At 45.3% G+C, this 24,779-nt stretch overlaps 1 protein-coding gene across 1 annotated transcript; it reads right to left on the reverse strand.

Moving 5' to 3' along the window:
• Positions 1-567: 567 nt before the first annotated feature.
• Positions 568-22,638, reverse strand: LOC149341275 (receptor expression-enhancing protein 5-like). Its single transcript, XM_089543289.1, has 5 exons — positions 22,305-22,638; positions 12,368-12,461; positions 8,363-8,501; positions 4,140-4,290; positions 568-1,249 (listed from the first exon to the last, which is right to left on the reverse strand). Exons 1-5 carry the CDS (start codon positions 22,429-22,431, stop codon positions 1,215-1,217), a joined length of 546 nt encoding a protein of 181 aa, XP_089399415.1. The 5' UTR covers positions 22,432-22,638; the 3' UTR covers positions 568-1,214.
• Between the last annotated feature and the right edge of the window lie 2,141 nt (positions 22,639-24,779).

The following is a 24,779-nucleotide window of genomic DNA, read 5'->3' on the forward strand; positions in this document are numbered from 1 at the left end:
CTATACCTATGCATGTGTTTTTAAAAGGGATGTTTTAAGTGTTGGCCATTGACTTTCGATGTACAGTTGAACCTAGTTATGATGGAGCGGAAAGGGCCCAGCAATTATACTTTATGGCATTGACTGTGCACATCTTTTCTGAAATTTTCTTTAAAATTGAGCAAGTGGTTCAAAATTTTCCAGTGTCCACCCTTTAAAGAGACACCGAGAAGAAATTGAAGTTGGCCTGCATCGACAGACTATGGCATTCTAATGACAAAAAGACCACTCTCACCAAACACAGAGCATTGATAACCTAGAAAAGAAAAAGAATAGAGGGGTCGCAATCTCCGGCCAATTTCACAAGTAAACTGCATGCATCGATGCCGCATTTTCAGCGCGGATCCCAGACGCTATGTTCCACTATCATTCACTTCAAAGCAGTAACCACAAGTCCTTCTTGGTGTACACATCACGAGTTTGAACTGAGTGGCAGGAAAGCTTCTAAACTCAGTTTTCTCAGCCATAGTAGTAACTGAGTCTTGCACTGCTGGAAAAATGTTAACATACCTAGAAAGAGCCAGAGAATCAATTTCCACTGAGAACGAAAATTTGTTTAGGTCGTCCTCAGTGTTCTTTTAATGATGTATTCTTACAGCGATAACTGCAGTCCAACGTGCTAGAACAGGTTTGCCACAGTGAAGGTGGCGGATGGCATAAGCATACAAGGATAGAATTGCTCACGGAACCATTTTATAGTAGCACCCCTACATACATATCTCCAAAGAGCATGGCATATTCGGCAGATAGAGGCACAGCAATGGTCACAGCCATACACAACCCATGTGTGTGTATTGTCTACTCAAGCTTCACAGAGTCACACAGAGCACTGCATGCGCAGAAAACCAGCAGGTACACATATACATCGATACTTGAACGTGTACATTATGAAGGATTGGTAACCCAACAATTCAACTTTTCACACCAAAACTTAGCAGAACGGTGCCCTTGACATGCACACATTTATTGCCTCTTCAATGATACTTCCTCCATGTGCATCAGAAATATGAGTGGTTAGGCGAAGCACACTTTAATAAAACGTGATGCCCAAGTGTACATCAGGGGTGACGATGCTTTAGTGCCACCGGTCACCAGAGGCTGGCTGGCCACTGCAAGCCAAACTGCGGTGGCTGCCTTGCACGAAGACAAAGGACACGGCTGTTTGCAGCAGCGATTTACTCGTTCTTGTTAGCCGAAGAAGCGGCCTTCTCTGCAAAGCAAAAAAGGATGTGATCTAATGTGAGCAGCGCTACTAAATAGGCTGTAAAAAGAAAAGAATGAGACAACACATATCCCGAAATGTTATTATTTTGACACAAAATATATACTTGAACAGTATAGAAATGAAAAAAAAAAAAAAAAACATCGCTTCAGGCACCACAAAAAATAAGAGCCCATGTGCCTACTTTTAAGAGTTGAACAATCTTTCAAGGATTCTTGCACTGAATCATATTCTTCTGCTGCAAAAATGCAATGCCCGCATGCCCACTTCTGTAAAAGCGTTAGCGACCTTTACTTTTATGCAGCACGTGGTAGCTACTACCCAGTTCAATGCTGTGGCATAGAAAGTGATCTAGATGGATTATTGTAGGCAGAAAAAGCACAACGTCCTGCCACAAAGTATGTACTGGTTCAGCACAGTCATGCCACAGCATCCATGGTACTACAGGCTCAGTCCACTACAGTAGTGCATCCATCGACGCTATTCGCAAAATTATTTGACCTACAAGCCTAGCTGACGTCCAACAGCTCTAGAGTTTTTGGCATGATCTGAATTAAGAAGCATAGTAGGGTTATTTATTTCACTCATACCACATATGTTCACTAGAGGCATATTTAAGCTAACAAATAACTTTCACGCTTTCAGACCTTTGGACAAAAATGATTAGCAGCAACACGTCTGAAATATCTAAATTCATTAAATAACAACACATAGCCATGACCAAAACCGTTTCGAGAGAAGCTGAAAATTTTCCCTTCAGCAGGAACAATTTTCTCCTCATAACACTGACTTCAGTTCGTGTTTCCTAGTTATAGATTGTACAGCATACTGCATGCATTTCACCTTGAAGGTTCATTCTATTTGCTTACTCCACAGCTATACAGTGCAACTTGTTGACAACCTCAGTGAACAAAAATTGTATTTCAAGCTTTTAGGCAACACACAACACAGTTATCCGCAGGGTTTGAACAAGAAAAAAAAAAAAAGAAACCAAGATTTTTCTGTAATAGGCCAGAACACCTTGGTGGCAAAAATACACTTATGATCAAGAGTTAAAGGGGTTGAGACATCCAATTTTGACACTATAAAAAGCCTGTGCGGGCTTCCTCTGTATGTAAGATCACCCACGACAAGTTTTGGATGCAACAAATGCTAGAAAGGTATTTTAATTCAGCTCCAAAGAGTCCTGAAATGTTCTTTTAAGTAATCATAACCCATTGCTATGCAAAGCAGTTAATGACGATAAGCTTTGGAACAACAGTGAATACTCGTGACGCCACAGCACAGTAACGTGACGCACTAACAAGAGCGATGCACGACACTGGCAGTTGGTGAGCTGATCAGCAGATATAGCATCAATGATGCGCTACCATCACTGGCCGAGCGAAACCTTCATGCCCATGAGATGATCACCTGATTAGCTGCTCGTCTTTAATTTAATGCAGCCATAGTACAAATAAACGAAACGACCTACTATGTTCACCCTTCGACATTCACTAGTGCTCAACACTTAATTCCTTAATTTTAGTAGACGCTGCCTCCCCTCTGCAAGGTTCTAGTAGGTACGTGATGTCGCCTATTGCAGAAAGCAACTTCACATGTTTTAGCGAACGAAAATGGTCGTCGAGAATAGCTTTGACAACAGTGATCTCAAACCAATGATCGCGCACATCTCCAGATGCACATACAGTGAGCGGGAAGCACTGCAGCTGCGGATGGGGTGAAGTGGGGACAGTGATGGCTATTGGTCGGTAAGAAGAGTGAGGCAATGTGCCTCCGTAATGTGACAGGTGGCTGCCACCTATTCCACTTTCGTCTATGGGTTCCCGACACAGATGTCCGCTGAGCATCGGCACAGTGTGACAAAGCTAAATGCAATTTAGAATCTGCATTGGCATAAGCGATCTGCTGACTCAGGTCAGCCCAAGTGATCCACTTGGTTTGAGAACTCGATACAGTCGATCGCTCGTGTGGTTTCTTTCAGGCTATAATGACCAAGTTAGCTAGCATTTCGAAAGGCAATGATATGTATGGCATGTTTGCAAGAGCAGATGACACAGCAGTCAGTGCGTCACAGCTTTTGGGGCCCAGATGACCAGGGTTGCTGGTCTTCCATGGTTCTGGTGTCACAGCACAGCCCAGCGCTCAGAAAGCAAAACTGAAATCGCTCATAAATAATGCAATAATAAATTATTTACCACACATATATGAATCCCGGAGTGTGTCACGCGTTATGGAGCAATACACGTTTGAAACAAAGAACACGCAAGCCAGAAATTTGGTGTCCACACTCCTTTAATAAAATGCCTGTAGCACCTTCTCACTAAAAGGAAGAGTGAAGTTTATTAGAGCATTAAAGAGTATTAGACTCTTTAAAGCAGTTTGAGCTTAGTAGTGATAACCCATTTTTTAAAAATGATTTAGTTTTTTCATTGTGCATGCTTAAATTTTGCACTGCTAGTCTTGCAGTGACACCACACATGTTGCTTTATGGTTTATGGGGGCTAAGATCCCAAAGCGGCTCAGGCTATGAGAGACTTTGTAGTGGAGCGCTCCAGATAATTTCGACGACCTGGGGTTCTTTAACGTGCACTGACATCGCACAGTACATGGGCCTATAGCATTTTGCAGCCAGGATCCAACCTGCGGCTTTCGGGTCAGCAGCCAAGCATCATAAGCACTGAGCCAACACAACGACAATATGTGGGAATCCAGTTTCGATGAGACTCGAGCAGCAAAAAGAGATGAATATCAAAGTGCTACAAGATTGATTACAACGTTTTTAAACACAATATCAACAGGTTGAGCTAATATCAGCATCATTATGTTAAAAGCAAACTGAATTTAGATTACAGCAAAGCAAATACAAGATGCTTACGCAGAGCACTCCGAATGCCAGCACCAGCATCTGCAGCCAGCTTGTTGACAGTGGTCTCGTTGCGCAGGAAGACAGGACGGATGAACTTGCTGTAGATTTGTGTAGATCCGTTTTGTTGGATGGGAGCAAAGCAGTACACGAGGAAAATGATCTGAAACAACACACGGCAAAACCAGGCTGAAATAAATTCTCACATAACTCATTTCCAAGCACAAAGCAGCTTCAGTTAATGACTGCCCGCCAAAATTTTGCACATGTTTGGTTATTCGGACATTAATGTTAGATCATTACTCACAGCATAAAAAAATTAGGGACAATAATCGTCAAAATACTACAATCCTCAACTGTGCTCACCAATTTTGAACAACTATGTGGCCTTTGCTATACACAGCTGCCAGCACCCACCATGCACTTGGTCGTTGTGAGTTCAATTTACCTGACTTTTTCCATACCGCACCTATTAATATTATTCCATCTGAACAATGGCGCAAAACACCCCACTCTGAGCAATCCGGGCTACTTCTGGACAAGGACTGTACTTCACTTTCGGAATCTGTTTTTTGGTAATCTGTGTGAGGGAGTATTTTTGAGCTACATACAGATCCTGTCAACATGGAGCGACCGCGCAAGCATGGTGCCTAAAGTGGCATCCTCTTCTTGCACTAACCCTGCCTAGCAGCGACAGTGTTCTCACGATATGGCTACATCGACACGTGACTCTGTAGGTGCAAGTAACAGCTCTGTGCGAAAAGAGATCACAGCCATTCGTCTTATTTTAGTTCGAATGGAGACGACTGTTCCTCCCAACCCTGATTATCAACAGGTGCCCGTCTGTTAACTTTCGTTTCTGCCATTGGCAAGGAGGTTCACTGCTTTCTGGACTTCTCTGAAGGTGCCAAGTATGTTCTGAATGATTCCGTTCCACCAGCAGTGTAGCGAACACAATTAACTGCAAGATGGCCCGAAACCACCTTGGCACTGGACTACAGAGTAGCCCCAAGAGCTGGGTGCGAGCAATTTTTTTAATTTTTTTTTGCTGACCAGAATGTTAAGCATAAAGAGTTTTGTAACAATGAATATTCATTTTGACATAGTAACGCACCAAATGAATATTCTAGATTTTTTATTTTCCTATTTTCCAACTTAATACATTTCATATTATTAAACTTTGGGGCTTTTCGTGCGAGTATCTCAAATTTTGCCAGTCAAAGACTTTTTTCTCTCATAAGCATCATATATTCTGGTTTTTTGTTTTATTATCAAAAAGAGAATTCTATTAGCTGTATTATGATGTGCTGCAGTAAAGAAAAATTGTTAAACTAATAGGTGGAAAAAAATTTTATGCACACTACCCTGAAACTACATGTTTTCCCACGGTAATGGAAGAATTAAGCCGTTTAAAAATGACATCTACTGCAACAGTAGATACTAGCCCAACGTCGCCATTCTACGCTGCCTCAAAAGCCAATATTTTCTAACATCATAATATCACTACTCACAGTAAAAGCACATAAATTAGCAAAATAAGATGCAAAGAAGGGGCATAGATAGAGCTGCAACGACAAAGACTGGAGACAGGGTCATCAGGACGAGAACTCGCAATGAGAAAAAGGCAAACGAACATAGTTTACATTAGTAATCGTTAAAAAAAGTCCCTATGGTGTGACAAACAGCTTCCGGAACAAAGTTACTCCTTATGTCGCAGCCCAGACCGTTACCTTTTCTCGGGCTGAAAAAAACATATACTTCCTACCGGCATGCTGGAACTGCTTGGAGCTCATTTCCTCCGTTCGACTAATTACACCTTGTGGGAATTGTTTAGAAAGAGATAAAAAACACACTGGTTTATCAAGCAGTGTGAAAGTAATGTTTTGTATACCTAGACCTCTCTATGTAATGCCAATAGATTTGTGCAAGAATGCTTTCTGTATGTTGCTGTTTCTGTCGTTAAGTAAGCACCTGGCTGCTACGGAGATTGAAAAAGTGCAACAATTTTAAAATTGATAAGTTCAAGAAGTTACTAGATTACAGTACCAAGAAATAGCTTTGCAGGTAATTTTTCAGCACTAGGAACAAAACACGGTGTGAATACTGATCAATGCTTTAGTCAATGTTGTGAGAAGTCTGCCTCGCTGACCTTTTCCTTTGCATCCATTGAGTTCAGTACCAGTATCAAAGATTTACAAATGTTCCTGCATATCCACTGTCTGAAATAAAAAATTATTTGCTATTTTTTGTTAACCTATTGGACCATGAGAAACATATGTCATACTGAGATCATATGGCTGAAATATGATATGTCACGACAAAAAAATATTCAGATCATTCCACACAACATAGCCAGAAAGTAGCCGTACATCTGCCCTACAAAAGTATAGTCTTTGTCAAAAGTAAACAGGCAAAAGTGTTTGCTTCTCAACCATATAGTGAAATCCTTAAGGCACTCCTGAAGACCAAAAGGGTCTTGCAAAGCGAGAACAAGGGTTTTCCTCACCTTACAAAGACCTAGAGCTTAATTAACGGATACAATCCATACATGCACCACTAAAATGGTAAGAAACAAGCTCCATTGCCTGGTTACCATTTACCTTTGGCGAAGACTGCACACTTAGTTGCCCTTCCAATTTGGCTTTCTACACACCAGTTCACAGCTTGGTGTTGCTAAGCTCATATGGCGAGTGTCCCCACTTTAAAAAAAAAATAAGTGTGTGTGCAAGCAGGGAGGCTGTCCAAGCACCCCCTACAGCGATACTCAACAAGCTAAGAAGTGACCACAACTTTTATATAGCGAAGTGAATTCAGCAGAACTCCCCACCCTCGCCAAGATGTCCCACTCACTGACCATCGGCAGCACAGTAAACACTACAGGTGAAGGTCCTCTATGCCACCATAGCCATGACAATCTCAGCAGCAAGCACTTCAGGCCACTGGTATACTAAATACACTTGCACTATCAGTAAAAACATTTGTACCAGCATGCACCACAACAGCCACAGAGCAGTTTTCTGGACTCCACAGCGCTCAATCAGCAGCCTCTGCAAGACTTTGCTTCAAAAATTCAGGGGGCACTTTGACTGTCTAAAGTGGGTAGAGGCGGAAGCGTTTTCCGCACCACCTTCGCTGTTTCTGTGGCACTGGTGGCGTCACATATATTTGAGTACTAATTACTAAGTGATGGCAAATCACTAATTAATTGTTAATTACTGATTAATGCCTGAATACTAATTAGCTGCTAATTAATTACGCTTAAGCTTCGCCTTTAGGTGTGGAACGCGACAGCGCGTTGTAGCGCTGCCAGGGAGTCCACGGAACCACCACCCGTTCAGCGCGAGGCCTTGCCCTTTGAACGCAACGCTTTTTGAGGAAAGGAAATGGCACAGTAATTCTCTGTCATCTCGGTGGACACCTGAACCCCACCGTAGAGGAAGGGAGGTGGGAGTGAAAGAAGATAGATAAAGAGGAGCCTTAATGAAGAAAATGAAAATTGTATTTGAGGAAAGGAAATTATGCAGTAACTGTCTCACATATCTCGGTGGACACCCGTCAAAATTCAGGGGGGCACTTTTTTGACCTAAAGTGTGGTCACTGATGTGTGGTTAAGATGTTAAGCTTCCCCCTAAGAGTGGAAGGCGACAGCGTCTTGCAACACTGCCAAGGAGTCCATAGAACGCCATCGCCCATTCGGTTCTACACCTCACTCCGTCGGTAAATTGGTTTTTGAGGAAAGGAAATGTATCTGTCTCTCATATCTCCGTGGACACCTAAACCTCGCTGGAAGGGAAGGGAGGAGGATGGCAGTATGTGAAGACACCATATTCACTAGACGCGCCTTTGTTCATTCCAAACCATCGAGCTAGCATGGCGGAGTGGATAGCGTGCTCGTCTCTCACGCCGAAGACCGGGGTTCGATTCCTGAGCTCGACCAATTTCTTAATCCCTTTTATTTATTTATATGGCCTGACTAGTAAAGCTAATTAGGCTAATTGGGTAATTGGGCAATTAACTGAGCTCAGTCCCACTTACTTGGAGCACCACTATACGACCCCTTCAATTGGTTGTATGGTTACTAGGCAAAGTGCAATTGGCCCCGTTTGAAATTCGCGCACTGTGACGTCACGACCGTTTCCACCAATTGAAAAGCGTGACATTTTCTGTCGACAACTGCTGCTTACAACGACGAGACATTAAAGGCTTCCGCCTTAAAATAAAATTGCCACACTTGCCTTCACCAACCAGTAGAACGGGAAGTAACGCAAGATGTTGTCCGCAAAGAAGTCCACCACTGAGAAGCATGCGAAGACCACCCAGTATGTGAGCCACTTGGTGTCATCCTCTTTTGATGTGGACTCAATGGCCCGCATGCTGGACAACAGAAGAAAAAATAATAAAAAAAGCAAACATGTCAACTCCTGGCAGTTAACAGTGCCTGCAATTTATGGCCAATGTGCTGTGAACAGGACCAGTAATAACCCCATCAAATGTGCAGTCTGAACAACAATGTAGCCACTGTGAATTGAACTTGATGGGGTTAGATCTCTGCTGCAAGGTGACCTTCAATGACCAGAGAAATTGCACGGGTCTTTCAGAGCCGCTTCACACAAACTATAAGTAGACAGAAATGGGATGCAGAAGCCCTAGACCAGGGGCCACAAAGTCCCGGCCCGTGATGGCTTGTGCAATGCGCTGGCCCTAACGACGTCAGCCCCTGCACCCAAATTCCCTTCCATTGACACCTTGGTTTCGCCTCCATCCACATCTTATCCTTTTAATCATCACACTTATTCTTTGACGACAGCTGGTTGCTCACCTGGTGTAACTTCTTAATCAGTAACTAAAGACATTATACTTCATGGAAAAATTATCTCCTACCTTCACACTACCCCTGAATGCAAGACATCGGTTTACTTTCACTATGTTCTAGAGGCAGGTGATGTGTTCACAGTCAGCAAGATGGTTGTGCTGACCTCTGCCCTTTCCCCTCCTCTCGCCTTTCCATCTACTGAACCGTGGACAACATAAGCCTGCCAATGTGACCTGTGGGCAAGATGAGTCTGAGACCCATGACCTAAACAGATGGAATTTCTGCCTCATGGCATTAACTGTAGCACACATTCTCTCGATGGCAGACTTTTAATCCCTAGCTGAAATAAAAGCACCGGAAACTGTCAGATGTAAACAGCTGTGCAGCATGCCTTCCTGTCCACGTGTTCTAGCCTCCTTGCATGCAGCTGGAAAGCACTGATGTCATGCCAGGATTGCAACAGCAGCAGCTGCACACAAGATCATCACCGATGTGTGCCAGCTACGCCAACAAAACAAAAACCACTCCTAAAACTAAGGGCGCAGCATTGTTAGCCTCCTACAGTGGTCTACAAGTGATGCCCAAACTACAGCTTATTCGAACCACTCTAAGCATTTATTTTCAATTGATAACAAGTACTCACGTCAAAAACAGCTCTTTAATTTACTTGCTGCTTCAGCCCATGCATTTCGACTGCTTTAACGTGCACTGAGATTGCTCATGTGACAGAGGCATAAAAAGAACATACACCAGGTTTTCCTCTAGAAAGCAGTGCTTTTTCCCACATACAGTAGTTTCGTGATTACATTACATAATTACAGAAAGCAGTAACAAAGATTCTGACACAAAACATAGACTTTCAGAGGTCTTTCTCGTTGGACAGCATGGCCAGATAATGTCCATCTGGCACTGATAAATTTGCTTTTCTGCTTTATTCTCGCACACTTTCGATGAAAAACATAAAACAAAGCTTGATCACTGAAATTTAGATAAGCAAATATCAGATCATTTTAATAAACAGAGTAGCAGAAGGGTAGTTGCAGGTCTGTGTGCCTGCAACGGTCAATATTTCCAGTGAATTGGCGTAGCATGCACAAACAAACACAGTTCACTTGAACTGGCTCAAGAAGTAAAGAATGGCCCATGTACTCTTCACTGTAGCAAAGCACATGTTTTTTTTAAAAGCTACACCTTGTGGTGCCTAGACAGTGGCTGCATTCACAAATCCTTCTGCACACAGTAAGTGTGCATGACTGGCTGGCATCCTATTTCTGGCTGACATCAGTGGTCTGCACAAAAGCTTAGCAAAAATTAGCATGAAAACAGCTTTGTAACTAAGCTCGTAATAAGCCGATGCCAACTCCGTAAGGCTCTAGCGAGACAGCAGCAACAGTGAAGATAATGGCGTCCGGGAACAGAGACCAACTGTAAATTAAGTGAAAGCTGCACTTTGACCCGAATAGGCACAAAATACCGATCAGACCCCACGGTGCAAGCCCATACTCCAAATTCATTAGGACAATGCCCACTTCCAAATGCAACTAAGTATGTACTACCACCACAAATTATTTTAAATTCAATTTGCTGATAATTTCAAGCACAACCTTCAATTCAAATAAGATTATTCAAACCATTTTGCGTGGTCCAACTAGATTGAACGAATGAGTTAAAATGTATGTCATTTGATGTCAATGTACCAGTGCCATATAAATCATCTAGTAGCCACTGTTTATGTTGTTAGTGCTGGCATGACAAGCCAAAAAAAAAAATTATCTGTTCACCGACAGTTTTGACGGCATTGAAAAACTTGAGAGCCTTATAGTGAGCAAAGTTACAGCAAACAACAACATATGTTCAGCGGTATGTACTGCCTATTTCAAGGCATGGAATATTTTGGCAATAATGATTCACCATGAAGTACTTCCCATTGAAAAAGGCTGCCCCATGAGGTATGCTGCAACAGAAGCTGATTACCAGATCAAAGAGTGTGAGTAGGAAATTATATGAGGCAGTAGGGTTATCACTGCAATAGCAACTCAAAAGTTACTGGAAAGCTGTTAGAAGCAGCCATGGCATCTCTGCACATAAACAGCCATCACCACAATTCCTTCCCACTATTAAAGGTGGTATTCCTTCAGGAGGGACACAGATTTTGGAGGTGAATTTTTTTTTTTCTGCATAGAGCAATGAATTTTGGCATGTTTACTGGAAAGTCCACTGAATGTCTCAATACACAATTTCACTGAAATATCTTAAGTAGTTCAGACATTATAAGTTTTTATATGCCTCATTGCTATACCAAACTTGCAGAAAGCCTGGCGTGACAACAAAACATGGAAGGAGTCTGCATTTTTTTTTTCTACACAGAATGTTATATTCGCACTTGTATAATGCACTCGTTATTATGATGTAAAATTAGTGAGAATAAAAATAGAAGTAATTCAAAAATGTAGGAATGTAACTGCCATTCTCTAAATAAAGTTTTCAATCAATCAATCACTGTATTAAGAATTTATCAAGGAATACAATGCAACAGCATGAAAATCCGTAAACCAGTTGTCGTGCCATGCTTTCTGCAAGCTGGGCAGTCAGGTCAAAACACACTTTCAAGAAAACTGGCATTTTCATAGAGATTTCAGCCAGTTTTGTGCTACCTATGGTTATGAAAACATTTTTTAAAGTCGCTTCTGGGCTGTTTTCAGGGAAAATTTTTCGGGATAATCAGAAAGACCTTACAAATTTGATTTTTTTTTCGAGATTTTTAAGTTTTGAAAGCGGTCTCTCCCCTTCAATGAGCATATTATTATCATCTTGAATGATGCTAATGCCGTCAACAGTTCCAAACATCAAGCAGCACTTGATGCTTTAAACAGTTTTCCACTCTCGAACCCACATGTACCACACTAGGACAGACACTGTGAGTCCCTATTCTCCTGTTAGCATCACAGCTTAAGACAAAACTCTTGGTGGAAGCAGCCAGCTGACAGCCGCATGTTAACTCTCCAGCCCTTTTGCTCATAGATTAGCGCTTGCTGCTTTACATTAAGAGCAAGACAGGATGCAAAGCCACTATTTCAGGCATGATCACAATGAAAGCTTTAAGCGGAAAGTGAATGTAAGCCATCAAAACTAAAATGTCAACAGTAAGTAGTATATGAAGAGAGCATAAAGTACATTCAAGCTCCCTTGTTTACAGTACCTGGCCTTAAAATAAATAACAGGACATAAGGCTGTCTCACTACCTCAACATACATATCATGGCTGTGATGAGAAACCAGCAAAAGAACTAAACGCACACACACACTGCACAAACCATGATGAAACAATTAATACGCAAGAACATTCTTTTCTTCATGGCTAGATGAAGCAAAAAGCCTTAACTGGAGAGGTCAGTGGTTTAGCAAAACAAACGAGACGAAAAACTCACGAAGCGTAAGCGGGGATGGCAAAACCGACTAAGTTACAGAGCAGCTGGGCAAAGTAGCCAAAGATCATGTACAGTGCAAAGAAGCCAGCCACACCTGCACAGAAACAAAAGACATGCATTAGTGCTCAAACACAGGTTTGGGGTTACACAATACACCAACAGTCAGGTAAATAAAACTTCATAGCAGGCACCAAGTTTCTGTTTTAGATCTCCAAGACACACCAACTACACTACTGACAACATGGGTTAGTTATTGGTTCTTATGCTATTGGAATAACAAAATAACAGGTATTATCCTCGTTTCTTTTTTTCTTTTTTTTATGAAGAATCAGTGAAAGTAAGAGATAAACCACTGAGTAGCAGAAAAAAAAAAAAAATGTCTATATGCCAACTGAACCAAAGGCAATCATGGTGCCTGTGGATATCATCCAACCACTGCACAAATTAAATAGACTTTACACTCTCCTCCTGGGCAAAGACACGTTCACTTTGTGTTTGCAAGAAAGGCATCTACCAGCTCTCTCTCTGCCATGGCTATTTCATTAAATTTTAATGCGAACTAAGCCTAAAAAACTAAAGCCTCCGCTTTCACAACAACAATCAAACACATTTGGTTTGAGTGAATGCTGCCTTCAAGTGGCGCCAAATGAAGGAATCAAATAACCAGCACCATGAAAGTCCCAGATTGCATTACAGCAGAAACCAGAGCGACCAATAAGCCTTTACTGACAGATTGCAAAACTAACCTGAAGACACAACAAGCTTGAAGTGACAATTCAATCAATACTTTCTTGTGCATCTAGCTCCTAATGGAACGCCACCTTCTGACAACACTCAATTAATAACAAAAAAGAGAGAGGACTGGCAATAATCTGTGAAACAAAATGTTCATGAATTTCCAAAGCTATCTGGTGCCCTCTGTACACATCAGTTGTAAACTGTGATGTCAAAATAATCACACAATGAAAAGCTTGCCTACAGCCATCATTAATTTGCCTGATACCAAAAAACTGCTGTGCAGTCATAGAACACCACCATTTTTTTTTTTTTACAATGACCTTCAGTAAACCATTGGGTATTGGAGGTCAACAAGACTAACGAATGGATGCGACAGAGCAACAACATATCTCTGCCTGAAAGGTAATGTGAAGCAATCTATAATGGCCACAAAACAGGGAAGCACCATGACGACACAGCCATAACTATAGTACTGATTGACAATCTTCCACCACCACTTGAAACCATACCTGAGGAGTTGACACACACTTCCGCCATTTTGCTGCTACAGGACATTAAGGACAGACAAGAATATGCCTCAACCTCCTCAGAGAGAAAAGCCTACCCATGCCAATATTAGCTCTGGGCACACCAGTATGTTGCTCCAGCATCATGAACACAAGCCGGACTTGTGGCGGGCTTGTGTCGATCAGCCCCAACATGAAAGATTCAGCACGTGCTTCAGCCCCTGCTTGGGTTAGAGTGGTGTTCTGGCCATATCCGCCTCCTGCTTGGGTTAGAGTGGCGCTCTGGCCATATCCGGCCGCTGGCCACGCATTTAGGGCAGGTGGCATGTATGGTGCCCCTGCTGCTTGTCCAGAAGTTCCAGGTGCACCAAGATAGCTCTGCTGCATGGGCACACTCTGTTGTGTAGGCATTCCTTGTGGTGGTGGCACCGACTGCTGGTCAGGTATCCTTTGTGCAGCTGACGATGGACCTGGCTGCTGATTCTGTGTGCCAGGCGAAGGTTGTTGAGGATACCCTCCAGGAGCAGGCGCCCCTGATCCAGTTTGATTATTGCTTTGTTGGTTGCTCTCTCTCTGTAGTTTTTCCCAAGGATCTTCAGACATGTTTACACCAAGGCAAGATGTTTCGCACTTTGTCTTCCTCTGTGTGAGTGGCGCCCCCAGACTTAGATTTTACCATCATATCCGTTCAATATTTATGCAAAATGAAATCCATGTATAGAACATAGACAGTAAATTAAATATGCCTTAAAAAGACATAAAAAATCAATGGTACCCCTAGTTAAACAAGGGATACTTTGTGGCTTATTTTCAGAGATGCAAAAGAGTGCTCAAAGCAATTCAAACCTCAAACTGCACGCCAAGTGAAGCCTTGGCTGCTCCAAAAGCTAGAAAATAAAAAATTGGAAAAAATAAAATTTGTGTTGCTTGGATCTTTTTCACTTACTTCCTTCTCACAACAGCACCGAAGTTTTTCCTAATCTGCACTTCTGAGATAGCTGAATTTTGTTTCATGCTAGAATTATCCCTCTCGGAATGCTGGCCCATGATTTTTAAGATATAAAATAATCATCAACGCTTGTTTCAATATTAAATGAGAACTGCAATAACAATTATATTACATGGATGCAATGAGTACTGTGAACCTAAATTCACCCAGCGTATGGTGAGAGAAAATTAAATTAGAGGCTGCTCCCACTTCCATCACTGCAAACCCATTTTGCTGCCAGCTGTTCCTACTGCCTTTAGAAACAAAGCCACCAAAACAGAATATATGGGGAGAAAAGACTCAAGTCAGTATAATATTCTAGTGCAACTGCCTCTCTCACCGTGGAAAGCAGAAGCACTGAATCAGAAGTAGATCTGCGGTCTTATTTTTGGATGTCCAATCTTCGGTCAGTACAGATCGGTGCAGCGGACAGAAATTGCCGCGAGCTCAATTAGACTTTTTAAGCATCGCCTACATGCTTTTTCTAATCACACTACATCTTTGAACACTCGAGATAAAACGAGACTGAAATCCGTCAAATACAGCCTAAACTCAGCAGATGCTATCATGCAAGGAAGTGACACCACGATGAAAAGTGTTTGCGGCAGTTCCGAAACTTCCACAATTTGCAAACCGAAATTTGACTAATGTAGGCCAGGTGTATTTATGTTTTGAGAACTGAGATACCAAGTTTTGCCATTAAAGGCTTTTAGCACGAAGCATAACGCTACAGCCACCGCCATGCGCATGTACAGATCACCCCAAGGGTGCTAGATGGCACCAGGGGTTAGCTGGCTGCACACACACCTGCCGCATCAGAAATAAGACAGTTATAGCAATGCGCAATCCATGATCCGCTACCGTGATCGGCTTCCGCGGGATACCACTACACATCGAATTTCGATGGAGGCAAAATTCTAGAGGCCCGTGTACTGTGCGATGTCAGTATAGGTTAAAGAACCCCACGTGGTCAAAATTTTCAGAGCCCTTCACTGCGGCCTGAGTTGCTTTGGGATGTTAATTCCCCCATAAACCATAAACATATGCACTGATTGGTCCCGACGCGACAGGCATGGATGGATGGATGGATGGATAGGAGCGCCCCCTTTGAAACGGGGTGGTGGCAATTGCCACCATGCTCAGCTTTTCTTTATTATTTTTTTTGTTTACTGTGTTGGCAATTCTCATTAAGATTCTCCATCACCTTTGCCTACCGTTTCCTACAATTCTAACCTTATGCCACATCTCTCTGCTGACGAGGCAGCTGACGGGAATGTGGCGCCATCTGGCGCCTCCATGGCGTTCTGCGCATGCGCAGTGGCGCCCCGCGGAAGCAGATCACGGTAGCGGTCGCGGTATGCTATCTCTCTCTAATAGATACACTTAGCATAGCGCGTACCGCGCCCCGCCACTACGCACGCTGCTGACGGGAACGTGGCGCCATCTGGGCGATCTGAGCATGTGCAGTGGCGACTCGCAGTAAAAACAGCCATAGCGCGTACTGTTACCGCTTACCGCGAGCCGCCACTGCACATGCGCAGATTGCCCCGAGGGCACCAGCAGATGGCGCCACGTGACATTTCGAGGACTAGTGAAAAAATAAAAAAAGCATCATGAGAACATGGCCCTCACGTGACAAGACAGCGGTAGCTTTTAGCGGAGTTTCGCTCTCGCTCGCTGTGTCCCGCCTGGGCAAGAAATTTGAGTCGCGCCTCGGGCGCAGCCTATGAAAGCTGAGACCACCTCGGTATAGATTCCGCCGGACAGGCGCTGCGTCGGAGCATGCACGATCGCTAAAAAAAGACCACGAAATCAAGCCATGCCGCGGTATGGTAACTACGAATGACCAAATTCCCAAGATTAATGCGCAATCGGGACCTCGGCGAGAGGAGGCGGCAGCTGCATGGGAGGAGGCCTTGCGGAGGTTAGGCATGTGACGTCACGCTCCCTCCTATACGCCATCCCATAACTACCCAAGGCAGAGACCTCCTCAGTAAACCAGGAGAGCGCGTTAGACGAGTTTCTCCGCGCCCAGCTGTATGCGTGTCGTCTGCTCGCGGAGTAGAAAGGTATGGGTAGAAGAGTTAAAAATCGACGCCGTCTACGTGCCGTACGCTAAACGCAAGCATTTTGCACGAGGTTAGGCCATTTTTCACATTCGTACTTTTAGTTCAGCGCATGCAAACGGACGCAGAACGATAAGGTTAAAAGCCCCTAGATGAGGAACTTTAGATAAGGTCAGTCTTGATATCCCAGTCAAAAAAAAACCATTGGAACCAATTGGACATTCCAATTGGAACTAAATGGACATCCCCATTGCTTCCAATTGGACTTCCCAATTGGAACCAATTGGTTCCAGTTGTGTTTTTAGCCCCCAACCAATTGGATCCAACTGGACTAGCCAATTGGACCCATTAGGCCAGGCAGTTATTTCACCCAGAAAATATTCACAAAATATGTTACGTTCATTGAGAAAGGTAGCTAAATGTTTGAATAATATGCTCTAGGATCTTGGATAAATATTTCTACAACTTAACACATTGTAATGTGCAAAAACAAAAACTCATTTATGAGGACTGCAGGAAGACACTCTGCCTAGTGCCAATCAACATTTTTCTACGGAATTGAAATTAACATGCTTTTATGGAAATCAAACTCAACAGACACACATGCATCACACACAAGCAACACTGCACATTCAGGCACTAGTAGCATACATTAGCTCAATATGTACATCCAGAGAACACACTTCTGCTACAACTTATATACCCAATTTTTTAGGCTCTCATGCTGGGGCCAGTGACGCTTGCCCACTGAGTGCAGTTAATTAATTTAATTTCGGCTCCAGTGGTGGTGTAGGTGATGAGTACAATTTATTAGGCTAAGCTGCTGATAGCTCTTATTGTAAGTACCATATTAGTTCTACCTTTTTCGTCAAACATGCAAACATTCATTGGATAAATTGGGTGCAGTTGGGCGAACCAATTGGATGCAATGGGTAAGACCAATTGGGCTCACCAATTGGAAACCCAAATGGTCCAATTGGACAGTCCATTTGGACCAACCAATTGGAACACCATTCCAATTGAAACCAATTGGAAACTGAACTCGTCCAATTGGAACCCATTGGAAATCCAATTGGTTCCAATGGTTTTTTTTGACTGGGATACGGCTCCATATACGCTAAACACTCTCTAATACGCTTTATTACAGGTGAGATGAGACGGAGCGAAAGCCTGGTGCACCATTTATGGTCAGTGAACGTACTGAAAACGGCAGCAACAACGACGACTTCAGTCCGGGGCGGGAGGTCCTGCTTTAAAGGGCGCCGCCATTTTGGAAACTGTCTACGAACGCAAGAGTCACGCGCGAAAAACTCGGGAAATTGCGCACGTAACGCAAGCGTACGCTAAGCTCGCTATGAAACAGCGTTTGGTGCATGCGCACTATAAAGCAGGCTCCCCGTATGCCCTTATGCGTACTTATACTGGCACTACAATCCGCAGAGCCAGTACGTTGCCTGTGCACTCATCGCGGCTTTGGAAGTGCTGCGAGGAACTACTGGGACGCAGCATAGTTTTTTTTTTCTCTCTCCCTGCCGCAAGCCTGCTGCCTCGGGACCACTTAACCATAGCGCATACCGCTACAGCTTACCGTCTACCGCGCCCCGCTACTGAGCACGCGCATCTGATTGGTCCCGACGCGGCACGCATACGACATGCCCATGATGTGTGGCTATACCCTTTGCATCGGGCGACAGTTTTCCGCCACTAGCTGTTACATAGAAAGAAGAAACATAAAAAAGCATGGGCAAGAGAAAGTAAGAGGAAAGGAGATAGAGAAAATGAGGGGGGGGGGGGGGGTGAACGCTAACTGCCCACGTGCGGGTCACTTAGCGCCCCATGAGTTGGTGTCACTGCGGTTCGCACTGACGGGTTCAGTGTCTCCGAGGCCGCGTTGTCAGTTCATCGCCTCGGGTACATTGGTGTCCTAAGGGTGTTGCTGCGGCGACAACTGTGAGCAATGAATGACCACACGTTCAGTGCTCTCCTGATCCTCACCACACTTTCGGCACCATGCTGCCTGAACTGCTGCCGTGCTGCCGGAAATGTCATAGCGCAAAAACAGGGTGCGCAGGGCTCCAGCTCGCGCCTCAAAGAGCAGCGCACTCCCTGTCCTCGTCATGCGTCATTTCCCGGGACGGAGTCTTCCGGATGCTGTGCAGCAGAAGAGTAGTCTTCCGAGTACATACATTGCTGCGAGGCCACTGGGTCGTCTCCGCGTCCAGCACACGCGTCCACATTGCTCGGGACTACTTTTTCTCACTGTCCTCCTGCACTGGCTGCGCGAACAGGCAGAAAATGCGGCTTAACGTGTGTAGGCGCGAGATCCACGTTGTCCTGATGCCTTTGAGGCACAGGTACCGATAAACTCGGCGGGCCCACGTGTCGTTCATAGTCCGCAGGCGACCTACGAAGGGAAGTTTGCTGCTTGCCTCGCGTGCTTCGAACGAGGCCCAGCCGAGACCACCCTGTATGGCTTCGGCTACGCGTCCCACTCCACGCTGACCGCGTTTCGGCCACGCTCGAGTTTCGGCTGCAATGCACGTAACCGCGCTGGCAAAGGTTAGCGCTGGGACGCGGACAGCCTTCCAGAGTTCCTGAACAAAAATACATCTGTTGCAACACCGTATCAAGCGCCGGCTCAGCACAGCACTTGTCCTCTGGCAGGCTTGTCGCAGGTGTTTGTGTGCCCCCAGGCCATCCGGCGATGATGAGAAGATAGCACCAGTAACACCGAGGTAGCGGTACTCGGTGGCCCATGGGATGGTTCCGTTGTCCGGCAAGAACACCGTGCTCGCTTGTGGTCTGCCAGAGAACTGAAAACTTCGGATTTTTCTGGCTGAAGGAGAGGCCGAGGTTTCCGAGGTCGGTGGCGCTCAAAGTGACGTGCCGCTGGAGGTCGGTGACGGTTTCCGCCAGGAGCACCAGGTGATCGGCAAAGGTCAGTTCAGGCAGCATCCAGGTGCAGGGCAGCCATTCATTTAGAAACTGAGCGGGAAGCCCAGCCCCGAGTCAATCGCGTTTCGCTCCAACCCCGAAACGTATATGCACAGCAACGAGGAAAGCGGACAGCCCTGTTTCAGGCCCCGGCGCACCGCCACTGGCAGTGAGTGGGCGTCGCCGAGACAGGCAACAACTATGTTGTCTGCGTACAGCCGGTTCAGGATGCTTGGCCGACATTCGGCGCAACATCGGTTGTCGTGAGACGCTGTCATTCGCCTTTGCGACGGTGAGGGTGCATGCGACCAGTTCCTGCGACCAGGCCCAGCTCAAATGTCTGGCCCAGGGTGAAGAGATTTGCCCTGATGCCATTGTGCCAGCGCTCGGCCCAAACACTCATCCAGCTCTTCGCCACAAGAGTGAAAATAAAAACTGACGGGAACGTGGCGCCATCTGGCGCCCTCGGGGCGATCTGCGCATGCGCAGTGGCGACTCGCGGTACACGCTATGCTAGAGGTCATCTATCCTACCTATTTTTTTATAACCAGCGCGCACGCACTGGCGGCGCGCGGTAGCGGTGCGCGCTAGAGTTCCTGTATATGCTGTATATGCTCCCTGCGGGAGCATATACAGGAACTCTAGTGCGCGCTATGGTAAAAAAATGCACTCCAGGCGCCATTTTGAAAAAGCCGGACGAGGTTGTGACAGAGTTGGCTTTCATCAAATTGTTACGAATGAACGAACAAAACATTAATGAACACACAGTCGACGTCGGTGGTGATCGGGCCCGCTCCACCAGCCCTCACTAAAAAAATAACTTTTCACCATCGACAGCTATGATTTCCCCATTTTTAGAATATCATAAATGTTCGGAAAAACAACGAAGCTATATGAGAAAAGCTGTCGTTTTTAGAAATCTCTCCCGTAAAGTGTTCAGGATGGCATGCAGTGCTCTTCTATAACCATGCAGTTTTTTTGTTTTGTTTTTTTTTGGTTGTGCCTAGCCACTCATCGTTGGTACGAACTCGCAGTTGAGCTCCTTGCTTTCTGCAGCTTTTTCAGCTGCTGCATAGGTGAGCGCCATAGGTGCTTGGCTCCCAAACAGCTCATTTAAAATAACTTTGTGAGGTCAGATTGTGCAGGTAGCACAGTCTGCGATTTTTTTTTTTCGTTCTTCTCGACCATGAAGTTTTTTTCCCCCAAATTTTTCGACTTTTCTCAGGCAGTCGCATTTCTAGTCCGGACCGATGTAGCGGCGAGTAGGGCCAGGCCCAGTCTAGATAAAGGCCCGTGCAGACCTCTAGCATCGAGTATAAAGTTTTTTGTAGCTTTCCTCAAGTCTAAAGCCTGCATTGTGCCGTTTAAGCATGCCATTTCAGCGGTTGTGCTATTTCTACAGCATTTAACTAGCATCGTTTTCTCGCTCTGCAATCACAGCCTCTACGTTCCTTTATTTTTATTTTTATCTCACAGGAGGGGCGGGCCCGAGATGGCTGAAGGGAGATTCGCAATTTTCTAATCGGACCAGCAGAAACTGAAAGTGATGGCTGTGGACACTGCTCGATGCGTTTTACCTATTTCCTTTTGTTTAAATAAAGATGGCCATCTGATATGAAGTAGTTTTATGCATGCCGCCAAGGCGAGAGTCGCGCCTGTCTCGCGCACTGTTAAAATGTTCACCAGGTCCGCACAAGAGAGATTCCGAAGAAAGCTTAGAGGGTTTGCGCGGTGCCGACCCTCCCCTGCGATTTACGCCGCTGCATGATTGAGTAACGCACAATGCGTGTTAGATCACCAGAACTGATTGCACGTCGATCTTGCTCAGCAATCTACAATGACAGTAGGTAACGCGGCATGCACACAGAAAGAAAAAAAAAACAGGAAACGCAAAGGCGACTGCAGGCTTGTCGCAGATCCTGGTACACCGGAAAGCTTGAGCATACAGACCGGTTTATCAAACGAAAACCAGTAAGAAGAAAAAACACTCTTTAAGCCTTTTCAAAATCTGCAGCACTTTCTATACTTTGGAATATCAACAGCAGTGACTTGCAAAAAGTACGATCGCCAATGGCCCGTGAACTAAACGAAAATGATTAATTTTTGCACGCCGCAATCAGGGCCACCGTGAAGCCCGCTTCACGTGGTCGAGCATACCGACAGCTGGCACGAAGAAAGCGCAGCACCCTAGTCAATTAGGCGCAATTTCAGGGCACTATCACTTCGACACTTTTTTTTTATTCCACTTTTTCTTCCTTCACTGCACACAGGAAGCTGTGCGCACAACGCACAGCAGGCATCCTGGGCACCGACCGAGCTCTGCGACGCACGCGATATCGGAGCGGAGCCCAAGCCACAACAGGCAGCATGCAAGGTCACAGCCGCCGGCTGCCCATTGTGCCAGCCGCTGTGGAGAGGCCAGCGCTTTCTTTCCTCGTTGCAAGCTAGTATGGAATTAAAATTTCCTAAATGCAAGGGGCGTCACTCTGCGACGAGAGTGCACCTTCCTTGCATACGCTGAAGTACAGTACAATCCAACACGCCTAGCTCTAAAAGAACAGCTAATCGAATATTTAGGATGCTAACCGCTACGTTCCACCATGAAAACAGCGCTACCGTTCAGTCGCGCTCCACAAACATGCTGTGGAAAAAAGGATAAGCATCGCATACAGCCGGCAAAAGCACGTATTGAAGTCACCACGCACCAAGAAGGATGTAGGCCCGCTTGACGCCGGTCTTGCTTTGGATGAAGTTGAGGCCAAACTGCGCTTTTTCAGGCATGCTAGCAATAAGAGCTTCTGCCCGATCGGCGGCATCCTTCACGGTCACCATGACTGTCGCTGCGTTTTGCCCAAAAGTTTGGTTCAATATGGCGTTGATATATTCTCTCGTCTCTTCTTCCGCAGACCTTGCCTCCGGCTAGATCAGGGCAGACCACACCGACCGCACCTTCCGCAAGCCGAACACACCTGCTTTCAGCCCTCCAGCGGCCCCACACAAGACGCGCGCGCGTTACGTTCTGCGAGTGCGAGTCCGCGCGCATAAAAAAATGGTCACCTCCTTTGAGTAGAGCACGGTGAGCACGGTACCACTTTCGTAACCTTTCACGGGTTTGCAGTCACATGACATTATGGTGTATAAATTTTGTTGCATGTTTGCGCGTAGTTTAGATAAATGGGCGTTTTGATTTAGTCGTTTCATACGAATTCATGTCCGAACATCTAAAAGCAGCGCATGTGGCAAGTGTTTCAAACATAGTAAGAAACTCTATGGTTTCAAATGCCTCTACTCAACGTCATCGTGAACCGCTGTTGACACACTAGAAACCATACATGACACCGATCAAGGTTTAAATATTGGCCTAATGCACGCAGGCATTAATTTTAGCGCCGATGACTCTTTCAGTCTTGAGCAGAAGAATTCAGTAATCCAATCCAATCCAATCTAATCCAAAATATTGGTCGCACATATAGTGAACTAGAATACTCATCTAGTGGCGCGAACGGAGGCGCGCGGCAGCGTAGCGGCTGAAGCAAAACGCCGCTCCTCGCCGCAAGGGGCGCCACTGCGCCTTTTACTAGCCCTGTGCCAGCCTGCGCTGCCGCTGCCGTGCTGCTTCTCACGTTCAGAACGGCTCTCCGGGTGCTGAACCGAAGTGTTTTGTGCGCGTTCTACGTTTCGGCGTGACTCCTCGAGATGTGAGCGATCTGGAGAAAATCGTATTGCGTGTGTGAAGTTGGTGCTATATATTACAGAGAGGCACGATGCCGAAAAGGAAGACGGAATCCCATTGCTTTGCTCCGGACTGTCGGAGCGGTTATCCGGGAGCTCCTAAGGCGTCTTTGTTCGCCGCACAGTATTTTTACCAGGAAGAGAACATCTGTGTAATATATTTTCTACATTTCAGGTGTCACTGAAAAGCGTCCGCAGAGCCATTGCTCTAGATGGCAAAAATGCTGCATTACAAGCCCTGTACGGGATCACATCTAGCCACACCAACCCAAACAGTTTTGAGGTTCAGAGGGAGTCACATGCACTGTGGCATCAAGTGACAGCCGGCTAATATTTTATATAGCTGGTTATGTCGCCAGAAAATGTGCCCTGAAGACGGGCTGTGAAAGCTGCCTGAATTTGCTTTTCCTGACAAAAGAGGCGGCTGGGAACTAAAACCTAGCCCCGTTCACTCGCATGAAAGACAACGGTGGTCTTCTGTATCCCGCTGCTCCCCTCGACAAATTTGTAGCTGATCTAAAAAATGCCTCCACGACATGTTTTAGCCTCCTAGAACTACATGCAGACAATATCGTTGATATTGAACAGGTGGTTAAGGCAAAAACGGAGCTTCGGCTTGGCTGCCCTGACCACTGCGAGAATGTGGCAGCAGAGCTCACTGCTTTTTATATAACAACCCGCCTTCAATTTCCGGAGCCCTCCACTACGGCATAGCCTTAGTCGATATGGGACGTTAAACCCCATAAACCAACCAAACCAACGAACTTTTTTATGAAAAGCATCAATAGGAGCAACAACCGGAAGCGCCAAGCTAAGTACCTGAAAAAAAGTCGTTGCACTTAGATCTCCGAAGCATCTTGTTAGGAAAGCTACAAGCCCAGCCTTGATTCCGCGGATGACATTGCTATGTAACCTAATTTTGGCTGATTACGCCAATAATGCGCCTCCCATCAAACCAATATTCGCTTCAATTTTTCTTTCACATGTCTGCACTTCCCAATAAAGGTATAATGCTCGCCTCCCGTGTCTTCTCAACTTGGCATATGTCATGCATACATTACAAGACGCCGAAAATTGGGGTGGAAATATTTTCAATCGTGAGTAACATTCAGTGAACAAAATATGTTTCTGAGGCCGCCTAACCGCCTCAGAAAAAAACTAACTTCCGTAAACTAGATCACACGTAGGCGCGCGGACAGATGAATGAGGAATGTAGTTTTCTATAACTGTAAGCCGCCGCGATGGCTCAGTGGTTATGGTGCTCGGCTGCTGACCCGAAAGACGCCGGTTCGATCCCGGCCGCGCCGATCGAATTTCATCGGAGGCGATATGCTAGACTGCCAGTGTTCTCAAACTTTTTTGCTTGGAGGAATCCCAAAAGCCTTCAATAAGTTCCAGGGAACCCCCCTCCCCCCTCCCCCCCCCCCCCCCCCCCCCTGCTTTCACTT

Source organism: Amblyomma mixtum, chromosome 5 (genome assembly GCF_055824585.1).
Source record: "Amblyomma mixtum isolate Tamu chromosome 5, ASM5582458v1, whole genome shotgun sequence".
NCBI lineage: Eukaryota > Metazoa > Arthropoda > Arachnida > Ixodida > Ixodidae > Amblyomma > Amblyomma mixtum.

Excerpts from the sequence above, each read along its gene's own strand:
- LOC149341275 (XM_089543289.1), bottom strand. The coding sequence starts at position 22,431 with ATGGTGACCGTGAAGGATGCCGCCGATCGGGCAGAAGCTCTTATTGCT. Across the intron at positions 8,502-12,367 it reads GCCATCCCCGCTTACGCTTC|CATGCGGGCCATTGAGTCCA; the intron begins GTGAGTTTTTCG and ends TCTGTTGTCCAG. Across the intron at positions 1,250-4,139 it reads TGGCATTCGGAGTGCTCTGC|AGAAGGCCGCTTCTTCGGCT; the intron begins GTAAGCATCTTG and ends TTTGCTTTGCAG.